Source organism: Hydra vulgaris, chromosome 10 (genome assembly GCF_038396675.1).
Source record: "Hydra vulgaris chromosome 10, alternate assembly HydraT2T_AEP".
NCBI classification, from domain to species: domain Eukaryota; kingdom Metazoa; phylum Cnidaria; class Hydrozoa; order Anthoathecata; family Hydridae; genus Hydra; species Hydra vulgaris.
In genome coordinates, this window is record NC_088929.1 from 360862 (window position 1) to 381486 (window position 20625).

General features: G+C 26.8%; 1 protein-coding gene across 4 annotated transcripts in view; it reads left to right on the forward strand.

Annotated features, from left to right (window-relative positions):
- LOC100204268 (E3 ubiquitin-protein ligase RNF10) overlaps window positions 1–19435 on the forward strand; it is a 28792-nt gene extending 9357 nt beyond the window's left edge. For 2 of the 4 annotated variants that reach the window (XM_065807017.1, XM_065807016.1), the window contains exons 4-16: window positions 1225–1318; window positions 3981–4100; window positions 4169–4233; window positions 5614–5686; window positions 5810–5876; window positions 6046–6167; window positions 8557–8601; window positions 8724–8855; window positions 8928–9162; window positions 17442–17575; window positions 17871–18084; window positions 18251–18499; window positions 18973–19435. In XM_065807017.1, the coding sequence (XP_065663089.1) occupies window positions 1225–1318; window positions 3981–4100; window positions 4169–4233; window positions 5614–5686; window positions 5810–5876; window positions 6046–6167; window positions 8557–8601; window positions 8724–8855; window positions 8928–9162; window positions 17442–17575; window positions 17871–18084; window positions 18251–18499; window positions 18973–19169 (1747 nt within the window). In that variant the 3' untranslated portion in view covers window positions 19170–19435. The remainder of the gene's footprint in view (window positions 1–1224; window positions 1319–3980; window positions 4101–4168; window positions 4234–5613; window positions 5687–5809; window positions 5877–6045; window positions 6168–8556; window positions 8602–8723; window positions 8856–8927; window positions 9163–17441; window positions 17576–17870; window positions 18085–18250; window positions 18500–18972) is intronic. The other 2 variants (XM_065807018.1, XM_065807019.1) reach the window with 1 other exon arrangement.
- The last annotated feature ends 1190 nt before the right edge of the window (window positions 19436–20625 follow it).

Here is a 20625-nt window from a genome sequence, read left to right on the forward strand (position 1 = left end):
TCAAAACTTAAATTACTTTGTAAATATGCATAATAATGAATAAAATGATGTTTACATAAATATTTTATTAACGCATGCTGTATCATATCAGATGCAATTGCATATAACAAATTTAAATATCATTACAAACTTGAAAAAATTGTAACTTTATTAAAAATGTAACTTAAAAGTGATATAGATTTACCCATTTTAATTTTTTAATCCTAGTTTTTCCGAATTTTATGAACATATATTTGCTAAAAAACATAGGTGAACAGCGTTTAATGCATCTAATTGTCATTCAGATTGTTTAAAATAAGACTATATAATAAGTCTATATAACAAGAGAATTTGAAAGTTTTATAGGTATTCTTGTAAAAAGTTTTAGCAATATATCAGGGATTATCTTTTTCCAAATATTTCCGGAATTCCGGATATTTTTTTTCAACTTTCAGTTTTTCTGGATATCAAAATATTTTCAATACATGCAGGTTAAGGTATATATTTTTGTAATGCATTTGTTTTTAGGCTTTTACCACTCACACACAATAATTATGAAATGTATCAAAAAAATTAGAAACAGTTTAGCTAAATGGAAATTAAAAAGAAAATAAGGGAAAACAAATTCCTGATTTTTTCCGGATATTTTATCCAAACAGTTTTCTGGATTTTTAAAATATGACTAGGATGATCTATCATATATCCTATTAAATATATTGTTGAAATCATGTGTGTAGTGATATTATCCTTAAACTTAAATTATATCCTATATGATACCCTATATGATACTATATATACTGTATGTGAAAAGAGATTATGAAATTTCAATTAATTTCAACTAATTGTGTTTCAAATTTTCAACTAATTATTAATCAAACTAATTTCAACTAATCATTGTATTTTAAAATCCTCAACTAAGTAACGATTCTGGATGCACAATATTATACTCTTTATAGAGATTCAGTTTCATGTGTTATAAACAGACAAAATGATGAAGTTATAGGGTTAATGTGTTAATACACTGAATAAAATACAACATAAACTGCATTTTTTTTGGCTTGTTAAAATCCTTCTAATTAATAAACTGATAAAACTAAATTATGATTTAACTGCTGAACCTTATTTTTTTATTCCTTTGTTCTTATGTTTTAAATTAATTTTACTAGTGAACTTTATTTTATTACATATAAATTTTATATTTTTACATAGAAATTTATTTGATACATGTAAAAATTTTTATGATAGCTGCTATTTTGTTGTTGATAATGTTCCTGACAAGTATCTTGTTAATGGAGTGGATCCAGATGTTTTAGTTGCCTGGGAAACTATTAGACTTGTTGTATGAATATTTTTGTTATGTTTTATTGTTTCAAATTTTTATAATTTGAGTATAATCTTATTGTTTAAGTATTTTTTGGGTCTAAAGCGAGGAATATTTTTCTTCTCGTCAAGTTGTCCGATACTTATATTTTCTAGTTAGGTGTAGCTAGTTTTCTAAAAATAGATAAATAGATCATTTGTCTTACCATAATATATCTTCAGTAAATAATAGGTAAATAGATCATTTGTGTTACCATAATATACCTTCAGTAATTTATCTCATGCACATTTAATTCATAACAGTTTTAGTCTACAACGTCATTGTTAAATGATTTTTTTTTTTTTTTAATTTTTTTTAAGATATCAGAGTATTTTTTCTCCCAAAATTAGAAACTCTTATTTAATTATACAATTTTACTTCAAATCCCTAAAAATATTTGTAATAGAATTATAATTATGTATAGTTTCTAGATTTTTGTAGCGCAACTTGTTTTTAACAATAGTTAAGATAATTTTTTAGTTAATGTATCTTTCTTATATTTAATTTGTTTGTTTTTTTCTAAGTGTTACTTTTCGATCGTATTTTTATGCAAGTATTATAGAATGTTATTTTTTTTTACAGAGTTTTATTTAAGAATACCAATAACCTCTTGTACTGTGCAAGAACTAAATAAAATTATAATTTTAATGGCAAACTCCTGAATAAAAAGAAGATGTTAGTTGCCCTAGTATATACATTTTTTAATTTTTTGAAAATTGTTGAAAATTTTATGTAGACCATTTATCGCTATGGGTATTTCTTCCTATTGAAATGTTATGGTTAATAATAAATTTGGTTAAATGGCGGTATTTATTAGGGGCTGTAAAAATTTTTTTATTAGAAAATGTTGATTAATCATGTTGATTAAGTTCAAATTTTTAAAAAAGACATGAAAACCTGTAATCAATGAAAAGATAGTTGTGTGATGTGTTTGCATTACTATAGCAACAATAACAGTGCAAAGTGTCATTTTAAAATTTGATTAAAAAGTTGCTATTCAATAAGACATAAAGTATATACTTTTTGTGTCCTTTCTACAACATTTCATTAGCTTGCTGTCTTTTTGGTTTATTTGTCACTTTGTCTGTGCAAAACAAACTTTTTTTAAATTAAAATGTCTACAAGAAATCATTAATAAAAAGTAATTTAGAAAAGGATTTTATATAGTTTTCAGTTGTTTTAACTAGAAAAAGTTGTTTAGTGAAAACAACTACTAAAAAAAAAACTACTCGAGGAAGTTGTTTAGTGAAGAAAAAAAGGTCTTAGTAGAGTAAGTAAATTAAAGTATTTTTTCACTTTTTTTTTTTGTAAATTTTAAAGTAACATTGTTCCGTATATTATTAAGACTCCAAAAATCAAATAAAATCTTTAACTAAAACAACTTTTTTAGTTTTATTGATATACATTTATTATTTAGGCTTATTCAAAAAAATTTATCTTAAATGTTTTTTTTAAGCATTTTACTTATATATGAGTACTACTTGTTTCGGCAGTTAGGGATCCTTTTAAAGTAAATATTGTCAGCAATTATTACTTGATGTTGAATAAAGTACTATTAAACATTAGTGGAATTAAAAAAATACATTTAAAAATCTTTTCCTACTAATTATTTTTTATGTTTTTACAAAATGCTTTTGATTATCATGTTATTCAAAATAAAAAGAATTAAAAAAAAAAATAAAAAAAAAACAAAAACTAAGGTTTTAGTTTTTATAAGCCATAACCATTTTATTAACCAAGGATTTTGTTTTTATTAACCATTTCAAGGTTTAAATCTTGAGATAAATTATTAAAGAAAAAATTATTTTAAAAAGTTAAATGAGTGTGAGTTTATTTGGGGATATCATTTTTTAATATGTTCATGGTAAATTTGAATTTTTAACTTTGTCTAATAAAGTCTTATAGCTCCAACTGAGCTTACCCTAACTAAATATAAGTGCTTACAATTGTTAATTTTTTTTTTGGCTGGAGGGGAGGGGGTAGCAGAGGCTTTTTTAAACACTATTTTTACAATTTTTACAATAACAATGATTTTGTTTTAATTTTGTAAAGAAGCATATTTTAGCAAGTTTAAAACAAAATGAAACAGTTTTTTCAAACAGTGATTGTATTATTGTTGTATATTAAATTACAAGATAATTAATTAGAATGTTGAAAAGCAAAATATAAGCATGCGTTGCAAAAGTACTTAACATGTTATTCTAGGTTTTCAGTATTTTCTGAAAATTCAAAAACTTAAATAGTGCAAACTGTTAAATATTAATGTGTTTCACTTAATTGAGTGATAAACTAGTTTGTTTTTTTAAACTTTATAGTTTGTCTATAACTGAGTCTCAAACTTAATTAAGCTAACAAAGTTTTTGGTTTATATATGAAATATAGGTATATATGAAATAAAGGCAACAAAAATCAGAACATACAACTGAAGTTCAATCAAAAGTAAAAATAAAAAATAAAAAAAATAACTTTTAGATGAATTAAAGAATTTTTGTTGAAATGCCTGGCAGCTCGCGTAGCTTGTCATATCAATTTTACTCAGGCTATTTATAGCTAATGGATTAATTAACTCTTTCAAATTATTCCATTAGATATAAATATTTTGTTTTAATTTTGTTAAACTTTACACAAAAAAATTTTTTAGTACTTGCCAACACATGAAATACCTAGTTGCCCAATATGCTTGTACCCCCCAACAGTGGCAAAAATAACGCGATGTGGTCATGTTTTTTGTTGGAGCTGCATTCTCCATTATTTGCAGCTGGTAAGTGTTGCTCTATTTATGACTATATCTTCTAATCTTGATTATTTTTATATAAATTTTTTCTTTAGACTGATAAAACATGGAGAAAATGCCCAATCTGTCATGAAGCAGTGCATGATGCAGATTTAAAAAGGTTATTTTCATGTTTTCAAAATACTTATTATGAATAATACATTTATTAAATACTATAATACAATACTAATTACAAAAAATCATACATAATTATTGTAAATATCACTATTATAGCTTTTTTTTTTTAATGCTTGCAAGCATTTTTCTTTTGCTACTACTTAAAATGACATGATCTTTAAATCAACATGATATCATGATCTTAACATTAACATTATGTCATGATCTTAACATTAACATTAACATATCACAATCTTTACATTAACATGATGTCATGATCTTAACATTAAAATGATGTCATGATATTAACATCATCATGGTGTTATGATCTTAACATTAACATGATGACATTATTTTAACATTAATATGTTGTCATGATCTTAACATTGATATGATGTCATGATCTTAACATTAATGTAATGTCAATTTTTATATCACTACTATCTCTCTACTGGATGCTCATTTTAATGGCCATTTTTTTTCTATGAAATACTGTTTAAAAAATTTTTTGTTGGAATTTTAAACACTACAATAGTTATTTAAATAACATTTGTAGTAATTTAATTGGAGTTGAAGTTCTTTATATAATGAGCAACAAATATATTGAAGATGCTTCACTTCTAAAGAAATCTTATTATTTGATTGATTTATGTAGAATTTAAATTATATTTTTTAAGGTAACAAAGGTGAGGCCAATTAATTGGCTAACAATGTCATAGTTAATAAAATAATGTCTGTTTTATAAAGTGTAGATCAAGAACACCATCACTATCATCATCACAAACATTCAGTTTTGTTTTATGTTGATTGGCAAAGCCAAAAATAAATTTTTTCTTGAATTTATATTAATAATCAAAATTGAATTTAAAGAGAACAAAAAATTATATAATATTTTAGCTAAAATTTGTGGTTCACGGTTTTTAACAATTACCTAGAGATCGATGTTTTAGTGTACGATTTTTATCACACATTCAACAGCATAACAAGTTAAAAGTTTAATAATATTATCATGTCTATTGATTATTAATAGTCTATTTAAAAAATGTTATACATTCAATCCATACACTATTCCATTTTTATTGTAGTACTTTGATTTATGTTTTTATAATTTTGTTTGGTTCAAAAAATGTTTAAAAATCTGCAGGTTTATTTTAAACTTTTTAATGTAACTTTAATGTGCATACTTAATTAAACACTGATTTACACAAAAGTAATCTTAAACAGTGTATGTAAAACTTGATCGAATAGTAATCCTCTTTGGATCAAGGTTCTATTTTGTTTGTTTGTTTTTTGTTGTTGTTGTTGTGTTTTTATTGGCACTATTATAATTAAATCACTTGATTTTTATTTACAATATTTTGTTGAGCTGTAACTTTATTTAAAGTGTTGTGAATGTTATCCAAAAGAAATTTGCAAGACATGAAAATATCACAATGAAGTTAATGAAGCGACAAAAAGTAAGCTTACATAATTCTATATATCAATGCTGTTTTGTTTTAATTTTTCTTTTAATTAGTAAACAATTTATATTGTTGTGAAACATTAACTTATTTACAAAGATAAGTTATATTATTTTTTAGAGTTCTTTGTTTACCTCAACAAAAAGTGAAAAAATATCATCTGATGAATCTTTCTCTTTTTGGAATGGTATTTTTCTCTTCTATCATCTTTTGTAACTGTTTAATATAATAAAATAAAATAAAAAATAATATTTCGAAAGTAGTTTGCAAAATATAGATAATCATAAATATAATGACTAAAAAAATTATGTAATAAAATTGTACAATTGTTTTATAGTGTTGATCTTTTATTTTAGGATTGTTTTTAAAGTTTGGAAGTAAACTTATGTTGGCAAACAAAGATTCTGTTGTTGAAAAAATTATGTTACCAGAAAAACTTCAGTTGGAAAATCAACTAATACAGGCAATTGCAGATGAGGTTTTAAATCTTTTTTTTTTTATCTCCTACTAAATCTCTTAAATTTATCAGAGTTATTTTAAATATCGATAAAACGAGTGATAAAATTGGAATTTGAAAAATTTTTAATTTGAAAAGTTACATTGTGATAAAAAATAATGGTTTTTAAGATATAATTAAAAAAAAAAAATCTTTTTCACTAAATTTAAAAATGCATTCATAATAACTAAGTTCTAGGAGTGATAGTTACGAGGAATTTACAGAATTCATGAATATCTGTTATGCAGTTTTAAACATCAAACTTTTCTTATTTGACCAATCATTGTCTGTTTTAAAGTTATTATGATAAATTTGAAATAATTCCAATAGTATCTAATATATGAAGTCTGAAATCTAATTGTGTCTAATATGAAATCTAATTGTATTTTAAACATTTATGGACTCATTAAATCTTTCTTGAATTGTGGTACTAATTTTCTCGTTTTTTAACTGTTTTCAACACAACATAACTTATCTTAACATACTTAGACATTACTCTTCTTTTTTATATATCCAATATCCTTATATCCTAATAAAGGATAACGGTACTTTAGTTAAGCATGTTTTTTTTTCAGTAAGGCGATAGTTTGTGTTTTTGTTTTTAAAAACCATTGTCAGTATGACAATGGTTTTTTGTTTTTGTTTTTAAATCATTATTTTGTCTTGCTAACTAAACCATTAACATATACAATTTACAATACACTTTTTTGTATGCAATTAAAAATTGTTGTAGACTTGTAAATAATATATTATTCACTAATAAATAATATATGCTCTTACTAAAAAAGAAAATAAGTTCTTTTTGCCATAAAAAGACAGAGTTTTATATTATTGTTTTCAATTAAGTACTTATTAACAAGTTGTTACTTCAAAATAATTTGTTTAAGTTGTTTACTTGTTCATTTTTTAATTAGCATTTTTGTATTTTGCTTAGAATTTGTTCTTCTACTATTACTTGCAATGTAAGAAATTTAAATATATACTAAGTGCATTTACTGCTTGCTCCACAAAAAACAAGCAAGGAAACAGTTGACGGATCACTGATCATTAATGTAGATAAGAAACACAATAGGACCATAGACAGAACCTTCAGTTACCCTCAAAAGCCTTCAAGGATAACTTTAATCAAGTGGTTTAGAAAGAAACGATTTGATAATCTCAGAAACTTTCCCAGATACACTATATTAAACAAGCTTATGGAAAAGACCAAACTTTGTCAAAAGCCTTATATATGTCAAGAGCACTAGCCCTAGCCTCTCTGCCTTCCTCTAATGCACAATAAAATCTTTCAGTCACAGCAGTTAGCAAGTCAGCCGCAGAGTTAGGATCGAAAACAATATTGATTGTCTGACAGCAAGTTATTTGACTCAAGATTAGATGTTGTGAAATTTGTTTATTAAAGACTCAAAGACCTTGCTAATAACAGAAAGAAGACTGATTGGACAATAATTAGAGGGGTCAGAATGTTCACCAGAGTTTTTGAAAATTAAAACAATAGATGCCATTTTTCAGCAGGTAGGAAAACAAGACTCAGTCAAGCTTTTATTGAATAGTTCAGAGAAAATTAAAGAGAGTTTTGGAGAACAATTTTAAAAGATTGTTACAGATGTGTTGTCTGGACCACAAGCCGTAGCAGAGTTTAATCGAGATATGACTTTAGCAACGGAAGCTGGAGTGATTTGAATGTCTAAAAATGGGTTAACCTGTTTAATTGGAATGTAAGGAAGAGAGTGGCTATAATTGTTCTGTCTTATCCTTGGGAGAGTTAATAAGATCAGTCCAATGAATTAGAGATGGTATGTTAGACCTACCTTTGTTAACCACTCAGTAAAAGATTTTTCAAAAGGCTCTAGAGCCTAACTTCTGAGATAAGATACGAGATTTAGTGAACTGAGAATAATGGAGCTTAGCATCTGACAGCACCTTTTACATCAATTTCAGAGAATTTTACAGAGAAAGTTAATTTTCTCAAATAAATATAATCCAAACTTAATAGTGGTTGCTGGAAGCCTTGTTAGCAGAATTTAAAAATATATATTTATTACCAATAGTTACTAAATATAGCTGTAGCAGCTACATTTATTTATATCTTCCATATATTTATTATAGCTATTGTAGTTATATTAACTTAAACATAAATGAGTTAACTAATCTGAGTAATAATAAAAAGCCATTAAAAATAAATATAAGTAAAGATAAATTTTGAGCATTGTTTCATGGTTTTTAAAACCCAGTCCGGGATTTTAAAATCAAGAAATGGTTGATTTTAAAATCCTGGGTTTGTAATTTTTGATTCACTTAAATATTGTAATGAAACAATAATAAGTGAAAAATAAAATAATTACTAAATGGTTGTTTTAATTTTTTTAAGAGTGGTGAAGACTGTTTTATTCAATTAGCTTTAGTGAAAGTCAAGGTAATATTATTCATGTTAATTATATTATTCATGTTTCACATTCAGAGGCATTATAAACTAATATAAAAGCGATATGAAACTAATATAATACAATAGAAGAATCAAAATTTAATTTTTCCTAGAAAGCAATAGAAGAAATAAAAATTGATAATGAACTTACTGAAACTTTGAATATAACACATACTGTTGATGACAATGACGTCTTTGTTCCCTCTCAAGAATCAAGTTTGGCATTTATTCTTTCTCAAGCTAAGGTTAGTTTAGTTTACTACAAGCAAAGGTTATTTTTTTTTATAACTTTAATTTTTTATTGTTTATACTGATAGGTTGATGACAGTTATGAATTACCTTTTGCCAATAATGACAGTGAAATCAAATTTGAAAATACAAATATAGTTAAGGAAAATTCAGATTGTCAAGCATCATTACAATGGAATAATGAAACTGATGAACAATTGTCATATAATACAAAACCAAGCAAAAAAATAATTGATGAACAGGTTGAGCACTATGTTGATAAACCATCTGAAAGATTTGATGATTTTTACTACTTTTATCAAGGTATATACTTGATACCCATTATTTTGTGTTATACTTCTTAAACTTTATTTTATGGATTAACTTTCGATATAAATTCAACTGGGTTATTAGTAAACTGAAAAAAACAAATTAACAAGTTGTTTTTTTTTTTAATTTATTGAAACACAAAAATCTTGATAAAGTTGTGGTACGATGTTAAAATTTCCTGATCTATCTAAAGATTAAAGAATTATTATTTTATTTTATTTAGTTCTAAAATCTCACCCTAATAAAGGAAAAAGTATATTATAAATACATATTATGAATCTATATGACTCATGTATATATATTATCTTATATAAATGCATTGTAAACATAGTTGGACCTGCTCTTGCAGCCAACCTTCAACCATTATCACATCGTCGTAATGTTGCTTCTCTTTCTCTTTTCTACAAATACTATAATGGGCACTGCTCTAAAGAGCTAGCGTCTCTTGTGCCATCTACTAAAATTCATTCTCGTGTTACTCGTCATTCAATTAAGTGTCATCCTTTTTCTGTGACTGTTCCTAAGTGCTCCAAAAACGCTTATTCTTCTAGTTTTTTTCCTCGAACATCAGTTCTTTGGAATTCGCTTCCTTCATCTTGCTTTCCTGATTCGTATAATTTGCAATCTTTTAAATCGTCCGTCAATCGTTATCTTGCTCTACAATCTTCATCTTTTCTCTTACAGTAACTTCTAACTTTAATCAGTGGCTGCTTGCAGCCTTGTTGGAAGCGAAGATGTTTAAAAAAAAAAAAAAAAAATATATGAAAATATATATTAATTAGTTTACACTGAGTTACATAACATTAAAAAAAAGCTTATATCACTGTGTGATAAATCAACCCACAAGTCGTACTTTATTCAACTAAAAAAAAATTCAAGACGTATGTTGTTAAACTCTTTTTTTATAAATTATTTATGCTAATTACATAATACACTAATAATACTAATTTTAGATTTTAATGCAATGTTTAGTTTCGTTTAAGTAGGTTATGCTTGCAAAGGAAAGAATCCCTCAGTCAGATGGACATGGTTTAAGTTTATTGCATCTGTTAGAATAAAATGTTTAAACATTTGCTCATTAAGATTTAAAATCACAAAAAAAAAAGAAATTAAATAAAACTGTTGGACTTATAATAAAACTTTATAAATGGAAAAAATCAACTTAATTGGAATGGCAAAAATTGATTATGGTTTCTAATTATTTACATCTTTAATGTTTAATACAAAATACTTGCTAAAATAGCTTTTTCCTTGTTACAACTAAATAGAAATTCAATCCGCCTCTTAATATTATAATCATTTTTAATACTTGATTGCTTAAGTTTTTGCATCAATAACCGCTTGGCATCTGTGGAGCAGGCTTTCATCTAATATTGTTTACAAGCTTCCAGAAAATTCGAACCATTTAAAAGTGTCAAAAACAATTCATCTTAATTACTAGGTTTTCTGACTTCTGACTGAAGTTTAGCATCTAATATGACCACATATTTCATTTGGATTAAGACCAGGTGGTTGTGGCAGCTAGGTATTTTTTCTTTTTTAAAATATATTCACTTCTAACAAGACTGCGAGCTACCACTAATTTGTTGGAAGTTACTGGGGGAAAAAAAGATTTATAAGTTTATAAAGCAAAATAACAATTAACAAGCAACTTAAAATATTGCAAATTTTTTGAATTAAGAAAACAAGATGAAGGGAACAAATTCCAAAGAATTGATGTTTGAGGAAAAAAACTACATAAAAAAGGATTTTTAGAACACTTAGCAACATTCACAGTAAAAGAATGAATGACAAGTAACACAAGAATAAATTTTAGTAAATATTCTTTATTAAGCTGAAACTTTTCTTAGTAATTCTCTAAATTATGTAGATTACATGAAAACACTTCCACAACTCTTTGAAGAACCCTTTTTTTCGGCACTTGGCACACAATAGAAGAACCCTTTTTTTCAGCACACACTAAAATGATGCACTAAATAGTCCATAAAATCTTCAAGTATAGGTTTATTATAACCTTTTTAAAACATTTTTTATTCTGAACATTTGAAATTTATATCTGTATCTTTCAATATCTGTAACCGATTTATATCAGTATCTTTCGGATATATAGTACCAAAAAAAAACAAAACACAAATGCGCCAGAATTATATATATGCCAAAGTTTTTAAATAATATTGGGCCTAGCCCGTAAGGGTTAGTGTTACGGTGATCGAGCACGACTATTTTCTATATCACAATTACTGTCACCGCAAAAGAAGTTGTTTGTCTCTGAAAGACGCATGGGCTAGTTTTTTAGTCATAAGTCCATTATAAATTCATGCATAGTTGTTTAATCCATCATGGTTTTCTGGAGTATGACTGGGCTGGCATGGTGTAATTAAGAGATAAATCTTTCATGCTAGTTACTAACAACACAAGACTCTACTGAACGACATAAACAGCACGGACTTACACATTACACCTATACACCCTTATGCACATACAGCCTTTTTACATCGTTTGCATGCTTTTTGTTCTTTTATAAAATAAACTTCTTTGTTTGAGCTCATTCTTTTTTTGGTAATATTTTCTTTTAATATATAGTATGTGGTTGGAATGTAGATATAGATTTGTATGTTATGCACATGTTATAATGTGTGATCAAGTTTTGATTTTAGGGTTCATATATATATAATTTTGTATTGTAGTTTATATATATATACATATAAATATATATTTGCGTTTGTTGTGTGTGTGTGTGTATATATATATATATATATATATATATATATATATATATATATATATATATATATATATATATATATATATATATATATATATATATACATACAGTATTGGACAAAACATTTGCAACCAACATCGAACAATGCTAAAAAGTGTTCCTAATTTTACATGTCTTAAAAACGAAACGAACTATACTACCACAGCAAACAGTTCAGGAGTTTAGAGTCATAGCATGCCATGACATGAGCAATCAGCTGACAGGTAACAGCACACAGGCAGAATTTTGTTGACAAGTGCCATTTTGTAGCGGACAAAACAAGTGCAACTTTTTTGGTTTGTTTCATTTTCTTAAGTCTGGTCTGTTTCAACGTCACAGAAGTTTTTTTAATAATTAAAGGAAGTATCCAGAAGTTTCCAGAAGCATGCAGAAGCTTCCAGAAGTTTCCAGAAGAAGCATCTGGAAGCATCCTGTAGCATCCAGAAATATCCAGAAACATTCAGAAGCATCCAGACGCATCCAGAAGCTTCCAGAAGTATCAAAAAGAAGCATCTAGAATCTTCCAGAACAGATTCACAGGTTCATTTTACTATATAAGGACATGTAAATCGACATGTTATTCAGTCAGTATATGGAAGTCAATCAGTCAGTATTATCAAGACAGTTTATCGAAGTGAGTTTTATCAATGTGTTTTAACAAAGGACATCAATACAAGAAGTGAAATACAACAAGTGTTTCATTACATCAATACAGTCCACATCCAACTAAGACGTTGTGTTCCACAGAGCATTATTGTATCATCACAAGGTAAATGTAACACGGTAAGCCTTGAGAAGCGTGATTATTTATATTTATTATTTTTATGACTTCAAGTGCAAAAATGGTTCCTGACAATCTTGGATTGGAACTAAGAAAAAAAATTATTGGCGATTACGTAAGTGGAATGTCACAAAAAAGTATTTGTGATAAATATCGCGTGAAAAAATGAACCGTGTCAAGACTATGTTCCAAATATTGTTCTACGGGGAAGTTGGCAGCAAATAACAAAGGTGGAAGACCGTGTTCCACCACTTCTAGAGAGGATTCTATGATCGTCAGATCCGTCAAGAAGGATCCCTAAATATCATCAGTCGAGATACAAAAGCAATTAGACCAAACAATCAGATGACGTGCTGTTGAAGCCGGATTGTTTTCTCGACGCCCTGCAAAGAAACCGCTGATTTCACTAAAAAACCAGAAGAAAAGACTCCTGTTTGCTACATCTCATATTGACTGGAATGTGCAAAAATGGCGAACTGTCCTGTTCAGTGATGAATCGAAGTTCAACATCATTGGGAGCGATGGCATTTGCTGTGTACGTCGACCGGCCGGAAAACGCCTCGATTTACGTTACTGCCATAAGACCGTGAAGCATAGTGGAGGCAATGTAATGGTCTGGGGGTATTTTTCTGCTAACGGTCTAGGACCAATACATCGAAACGATGGAATAATGGACCGTTTCATGTATAAAAATATCCTGAAAGATGTTATGTTACCTCATGCTTAATGGAATATGCTAATAAAATAAGTTTTTCAGCAAGACAACGATCCGAAACACACTGCAAAAGTAGTCGAGCAGTGGTTTCAAGACAACCACCTATCGGTGATGGATTGGCCGCCTCAATCTCCGGATTTCAACCCTATCGAAAACCTGTGGGAGATCGTCAACCGCAGATTTAATTGTGAAGGTGTTCGTAATAAGGATCAACTGTTTAAACAAATCCAAAAGGCCTGGGCAGCGATTCCACAAAGTTTCATTGATCACCTGATCGAATCTATGCTTAAAAGATGCAAGGCTGTGATCGACAATAAAGGATTTGTCACGAAATATTGATAGCGAAATACAGCTTGGTCAACATTTTGTCAAGTTGAGCTTGTTTTGTCCAGAAGGAAATCAACTTTTTTTAATACTTTTGATTAATTTATTAATTTTTGTGTACAAATAATGAACTTCGTGATGAATAAAACTTGAAGAACTTTGTCTCCAAACAGTTACATAGTTATTTCTCTAAATTGAAAAAATGCAGCACTTTTATATAAAGAAACTAAATTAGCATTATTTGGTTGCACTCGTTTTGTCCGATACTGTATATATATATATATATATATATATATATATATATATATATATATATATATATATATATATATATATATATATATATATATATTTATATATATATATTTATATATATATATTTATATATATATATATATATATATATATATATATATATATATATATGTGTGTGTGTATATATGTGTGTGTGTGTGTATATATATGTATGTATGTGTATGTGTGTGTATATATATATATGTGTATGTATATATATATATATGTATATATAAGAGTGATTCTTTTTGACTAGCGGGTTTCGACATGTTTTGTTGATCAACATCTTTTTGTTGTTTTGCTATGGTCTCAAAATTACGTTTAATTCGGACCGTAGAGAAAACTTTACTTTTTCGCAAATTTCAATTTAGATAGGATCTCAAAGTTTCCTTTAATTCAGACCGTAGAGAAGTTTTTACTTCTGAACAATATTTTTTCCCGCTTCGTACGTTGTTTAAATATTACATTATGTTATATTATAATATTGTTATATCACCTAAAATAATTTTTTAACCACTCATTTGGCTTAAATTTCTCTATTCATCTTATTTTAGTATTAAGTTGATCTTATTACAATATTTTTCAATATATTATTTATCCGCTGATTTTCATGTTATTAATATTATTAAGCAACTTTTATGCTATATTATCTTACATTCATTACTTAGCTTGGTTTTAATTTTCGCATGCACAATTTTCGTCTTTTATTATTTAGAGAATTTTTTTTATCCTTCATTGCATATTTAAATCTTTACATTTTTGCAGGCGATCTATATATATATATGTTTCTACTTTCATATATTACTTGATTTTTAGTTATGATTTTAAGTTGCGTGGGTTGTTTCATTTTCTTACGATTTAGATTGGTTAACAAAATTCGAATGAAGTATCTATGACAGTGTTAGAGTTTTTTGAAAACTCTATTGTGTTTTATTTAATTTTAAAAGGGTTTTTAATAGGGTATATTGCCATTTGATTGTTTTTGGTTTATTTGTGCTGGAACTATCTATGTGGTTTAAATGGTCTTAAAGCACAATTTATTAGTATTTTCTGTTTGCAAACTTTAGTTGTTTTAGTTTTGTTTTTGGTGTTTTTATTTGAATTTTATTTATTGTGCTTAGTTTTTTCTACTGGAGGTATGGTAAGTTATTTATTTAACTATTTTTATTTATATTGTGCAGTAGATCAACACTTTTTATATCATATCATTAAAAAAATATTAGTGTTTTTCAAATTTGGGTATGGTTTAGTTTTGGCTATTTGTAGTGAATCCTTTTTTACTGCAGTATGGAATAGGCGTAAGTCAGGGGGTAAAGCATAAGTGGCGATAATGTTTGTCTGGCGAGATAACTAGTTATAAGTACTGATCCTCATCGAAATGCCAGTAATAATAGACGCAACTCTGAGGAGATGTTTATTACTTTATCACTACACAAATAATGTTTACACATTAGCATTAATGTTTTTTTTTCCATTCTGAGGCTTTTCATTGTTGCATACATACTTTTTATTTTGGTTATCAGTTTTTTGTTTTATTTTATTTATTTTATTTGTTTGGTTACATATTTTTTGTATATTTTCGTTCATATTAGTGTTTATGAAACAATTTATTGTTTATTATAATTGTTAAAAGTGTTTAGGTTCATTCTCTGTCTTATTCATTTTTAAATATTCCTCTATTAATCTTTAATTTTGTCTTGACAACTGTCAAAATATGCTTTGTTCGAAAAATAATTCTCCTTTATTTTAATGTAATTCATTTCTTCCCTCAGGCGTTGACTGCTTGTGTGTTACCATTTGGCAAACTTTATATATGCCAAAGTTTTTAAATAAATAAAAAATAGTCCAAAAAATCTTCAAATATAAGTTTATTATAACCTTTTTAAAACATTTTTTATTCTGAACATTTGAAATTTATACCTGTATCTTTCAACTTCTGTACCTGATTTATATCAGTATCTTTCGGATATATAGTACCAAAAAAAAAAATATACAAGTGGTTTTCATCTTATCATTGTATAAACAAATCTCTGAATTGTTTAAATTAAAAAAGTGTTTTACAAATCTCTTTTGGACATAGACCTAAATCTCCTTTGCTAAGAATGCTAAGAAAAATTAGTAGTATCTAATTTGTAATAGCTATTTCTAATTTTTTATTCTAAGTTTTTCTTCGCTTTTTTTGGAATTTTTTAATATAATTCGATGGATAATAATGTCCTTCTAATATATGTAAACTTTATGAGATATATCGCTATCAAAATTTTTTATTAAAATTTTTATTAAAGTATTAAATTTTTTGGAAAGTTAGCCTTAATTTCTTGAAAGACATTTGACTTACTAAGATTTTATTTGACTCCGCTTTTTCCTCCATTCAATATATTGTAGTTTAATTAAAAAACTGCATCCATGCATTATACTGTTTGTGGAAGTGATAATAGGAAAATAAATTTGGTTGCTGAAAAAAGCTTTATAAACTATTGACAGCATCTTCAACAGAGATGATAAACAATTTGAGTTGAACATAACAGAACTACTGAGATACGGTGAGTGCCTTTCATGAATGAAAAAGAAAATTGTTTGGCTTTAATCTTAAAGGTTGCATTCATAAATTAAAGCTACTTTGCCTAGAAAGTTGCCTAATTTTTTGCTTTAGGTTGAACAAAATAGAGGAAAATTAGTAGATGCCGAGAACTGTGTCCCTAAGAACATCAGTGCTAAAATGATGCCAGAATAAGCCATTGCTACAACAAGAGCACACGTTTTTGAAGTCAGCATTGATGTTGTTATTGCTGAAAGAAATCAATGATGAAACTGATGTAGAATTTAAAGAATGGCACTAATCATAAATGCACTTATTGTGAAAAGCTTGATGAAGAGACACTTTGAAAAATATAATTTTATTCCTATTAAATGTCTCACTTTTTTTGAGTATATGCGTTTTTGGAGTAGTTGTTTAGTTTTACGTGAATAAAAATTTGAGCAAAATCACTCAAATTTTTATTCACGTAAAGCTAAACAATTTCTCCAAAATTGCTGAATAATTGCTCAGCTTTTCGTAAATAAAAATTAAAGCAAGTTTGAAGTTTTTATTCACGTAAAGCTGACCAATTTCTGAGTAAAAGCAATTGCCTTTTTTTTATTCACCCGCCCTACGATCTGTGCATACCTACAATAATCGCAGAGCAAAGTTTCAGCTTTATAAAAAAAATTTCTAATTCATCTGGACTTTTAAATTTACACTATATAAATTATAGAATTAAATTTTATGATAAACTGTCTACTCCTACCCCCAGTTTATGATAAACTGTCTACTCTAGTCATTGTTAATTTATTTATTTTTAGGTTAAAATATATTTCTTTATCGATTTTTAAATTTTTATGTGTTATTGTTTTAGCTGAAGATGGTCAAAATATATATATTGATGCACTCAATGCAAGATGTTTAATAGAAGAGTATGGATCCTTATGTAATGCTCCAACCACCATTACAGGCCAAATTTTAGATTTTGAATCGTTTACTATGAGTTTGGTAATTTTCAAATAATGTTTTTATCTTTTGCGCTTTCCTTCATAAAATAAGAGATGTTGCACTTGTTGAATATTTAAAACTAAATTAATAATTTGATTATTAAATATTAGTTTTATAATTAAATTAAAAAGCTAATATTCTGTTGTTTCAATATTTAAATGAAATATATATATGAATATAGTAAATATTGTTTTGCTTTTTTTTATTATTGTTTTTACTTTTTTCTAATATATATTTAGTATTGGTAAAGTAATTAGTATTGATAAATACTCATTTAGTATTTGTAATTATTTAGGAACATCGTAAGCGTTTTAGATATTTGAGTCATTTACCACTAGCGTGTGAATTTTGCATTTGTGAGTTGTTACTAAGACCACCAGTTTTGTCGAAAAGCACAATACATAATTTTATGCCAGAGTTTAATAAAAGAAAGTCAATTCGCTCAAAGAAGTTAGAGGAACAGAGAAAATTTGATCGTAAAGCTTCTAACGCAAGAAATAAAGAATTTGGTAAAAAAAAATTGTTTTATAAACTATATGTATATAAACTTTACATTTATATTTAAAGTTATTATATTATGCAATAGTTTCTTAACTTAGAGTTAATCGTTTTTTAACTAGGCTATCAATGTTTTGATGATTTTCCTACAATTAATCTTGATTTTTCTGTTATTAGGCTATCAATGTGTTGATGATTGTCCGACAAGTAATATTGATTTAGCAGATCTTGATAATTTTCCTTGCAGCTTTTCTCCTACAACTGAATCGATCAATCAAAATTCATTTTATAATGAAGCAATTGCAGATGAAAACAATGGTTTAGGAAAACCTGGTTTGTCTTTTGCTCAAATGTTGAAAGTAAAACAACCAGATGACGCGATGTTTCAAAAGCCAAACATTCATCTAACAAACAAAAGTGGTAAAGGTATCTTTAAATTAGTTGTAATTTAAAAATTTAATAGTTTAAGAGTAAAAGCTAAAAAATAGTCCAAAGTAAATAATTATCAGTAAAAAAACTATTAAACTCGTGTTGGCTTGTACGACTATTTGATTGGAGTGATGTGATGTCGAGTGCGATAATCTGGTAGAAGTGGTGTTTGTTTTAATGTTGTACCAATGCTTGATTCTGATGAAAATGATACAACAACGTGTTTGATCATCTGATGCTAACATCTAATTTTAGTCACTATCTTTAGCCATGCAAATATACTCATTTGAAGTAATGCGAACAAAATATTTTAAATTTTCATATTTTTGGTTACATCGGACATTCTAAATCTAATAGAAATTTTTTTTTACAATATAACATTTGCATTTTTTATGGCATGACCTTTTATAGTGTATATAATATTAATAATATTGTAATCAATTCCTTATAAACTCTATTTTCAATTTTAGATACATTAACACGCAACTTATCTGTCTTACAAGATAATGAATGTGAAATTTCAACACCTACCTTTAAAGAAATGTTTAATGCTGCAATTTCAGCGACTTCTTTAAAATGTTTAGATTCAACTAAAGAAAATAATTCTAAAAAGAAAAAGCAAAAAGGGGTTTTACTATTTTCCACAGGTGCTCAAAGAAAATACTAAGTTTTCGTGTTCCATTGAAGTTCTTTTTTTTTTTAATTTTTAAAAAGTTGCTATAACTCTTATAATTAAAGCAATGTCAAACTTTTTAATAGTTTATATACAAAAAAATCGTATGGTAATATTTTTTACGTATAAACCCACGTATAAATTTATTTTTTAGTTTATTTTCGCTTTATGTAAAAACAAAATTATAATTTTGTGTTACGGTAAAAACTCAGATTAAAAATTATTTCATCTCAAATATATTTATACGAGTTTCAATATAATTAATGTTTTTGACAAGTATTTCCATTTTTGAAAAAAGTCGTAGATCAGTGGAGTCATTTCAGAAAACATGAATATTAAAAAATAATTCTGCATGATTAAATCTTTAAAACTGGTGGCCAGTCCTCCATATAATCAAAGAAGTTGGTTAAAGAGGCTTTTACGCACCGCTCAATATCTTAATTGTTAAAAGAAATAGTATTTGAATCGTTTACTAAGTGTCTGAAAATGTTACTTTAGTTGGTTTAGAAGCTTGATTAGCTGTAATTTAGAATTTAACTTATTAGCTATGATTATACCATAAATTAATACCCAGTTATGAATAAAATATATTAGTAATAAAAACAATAGGAAAAGGTTATTAAAAACCGCATTAATGTATTATTCTTTTTTATGTGAACACTGCTTGAAAATAAATCATCGACAACTAATGCATTCTCAGAACACATAAGAACTTATGTTGGCTTCACCACACAAAACGCATCAGTTAAAATATAGCGTGTTATTGTAAATTTATTTTATTACAAATAGTATTCTAAAAAATAAAATTTTTTTGTAGTAATTTTATGATAGTTTTTTTGTAGTTTGTCTTTTTTCTTCAGTTTTTGACTTGTACCTGTGAATCTCCACAAACTAAGGTCTTGGTTTAAACTTGATTTGATATAAAAAGAAGTTGTTGATGAAGAGGTTCAATTTCATAATTTAAATTATCACCCTAATGCGTCATTCGACACCCTAATGCGTCATTCGACAGACAAATGACTTTTTTTTCAAAAATATAAAATCTTTTTGACTTATGTACGAATAACCTAGAAGTATCAGGAACATACAAAATATGGACGCCTTTCTTTCCTCTCTACCTTCAAGTCGATTCCAAGAGCACAAGGATTTATAAAAACTAAGTGTTAAGAAGTTGAATAATTCAAATTTTATACTACTTAAAAATTTAAAAGTAATAGTTATTCTGACCAAGAAAAAAACTGGTTACAAAACTAAATACTCGTATAACAGCTCCACATATGATCTATATGTAAAGTAAAGACGTCTACAAAACTCCAGGATTAAATAGTTAATTGGTTTTATAAAAGGAATAGTTTAATAAAGCTCTGAACTACGCGAATTCAATGAAGTTATATTGGACGGTTTAGTTGTTTGTAAATATATTGGCTTTATAATTTCTGACTCCAAATTT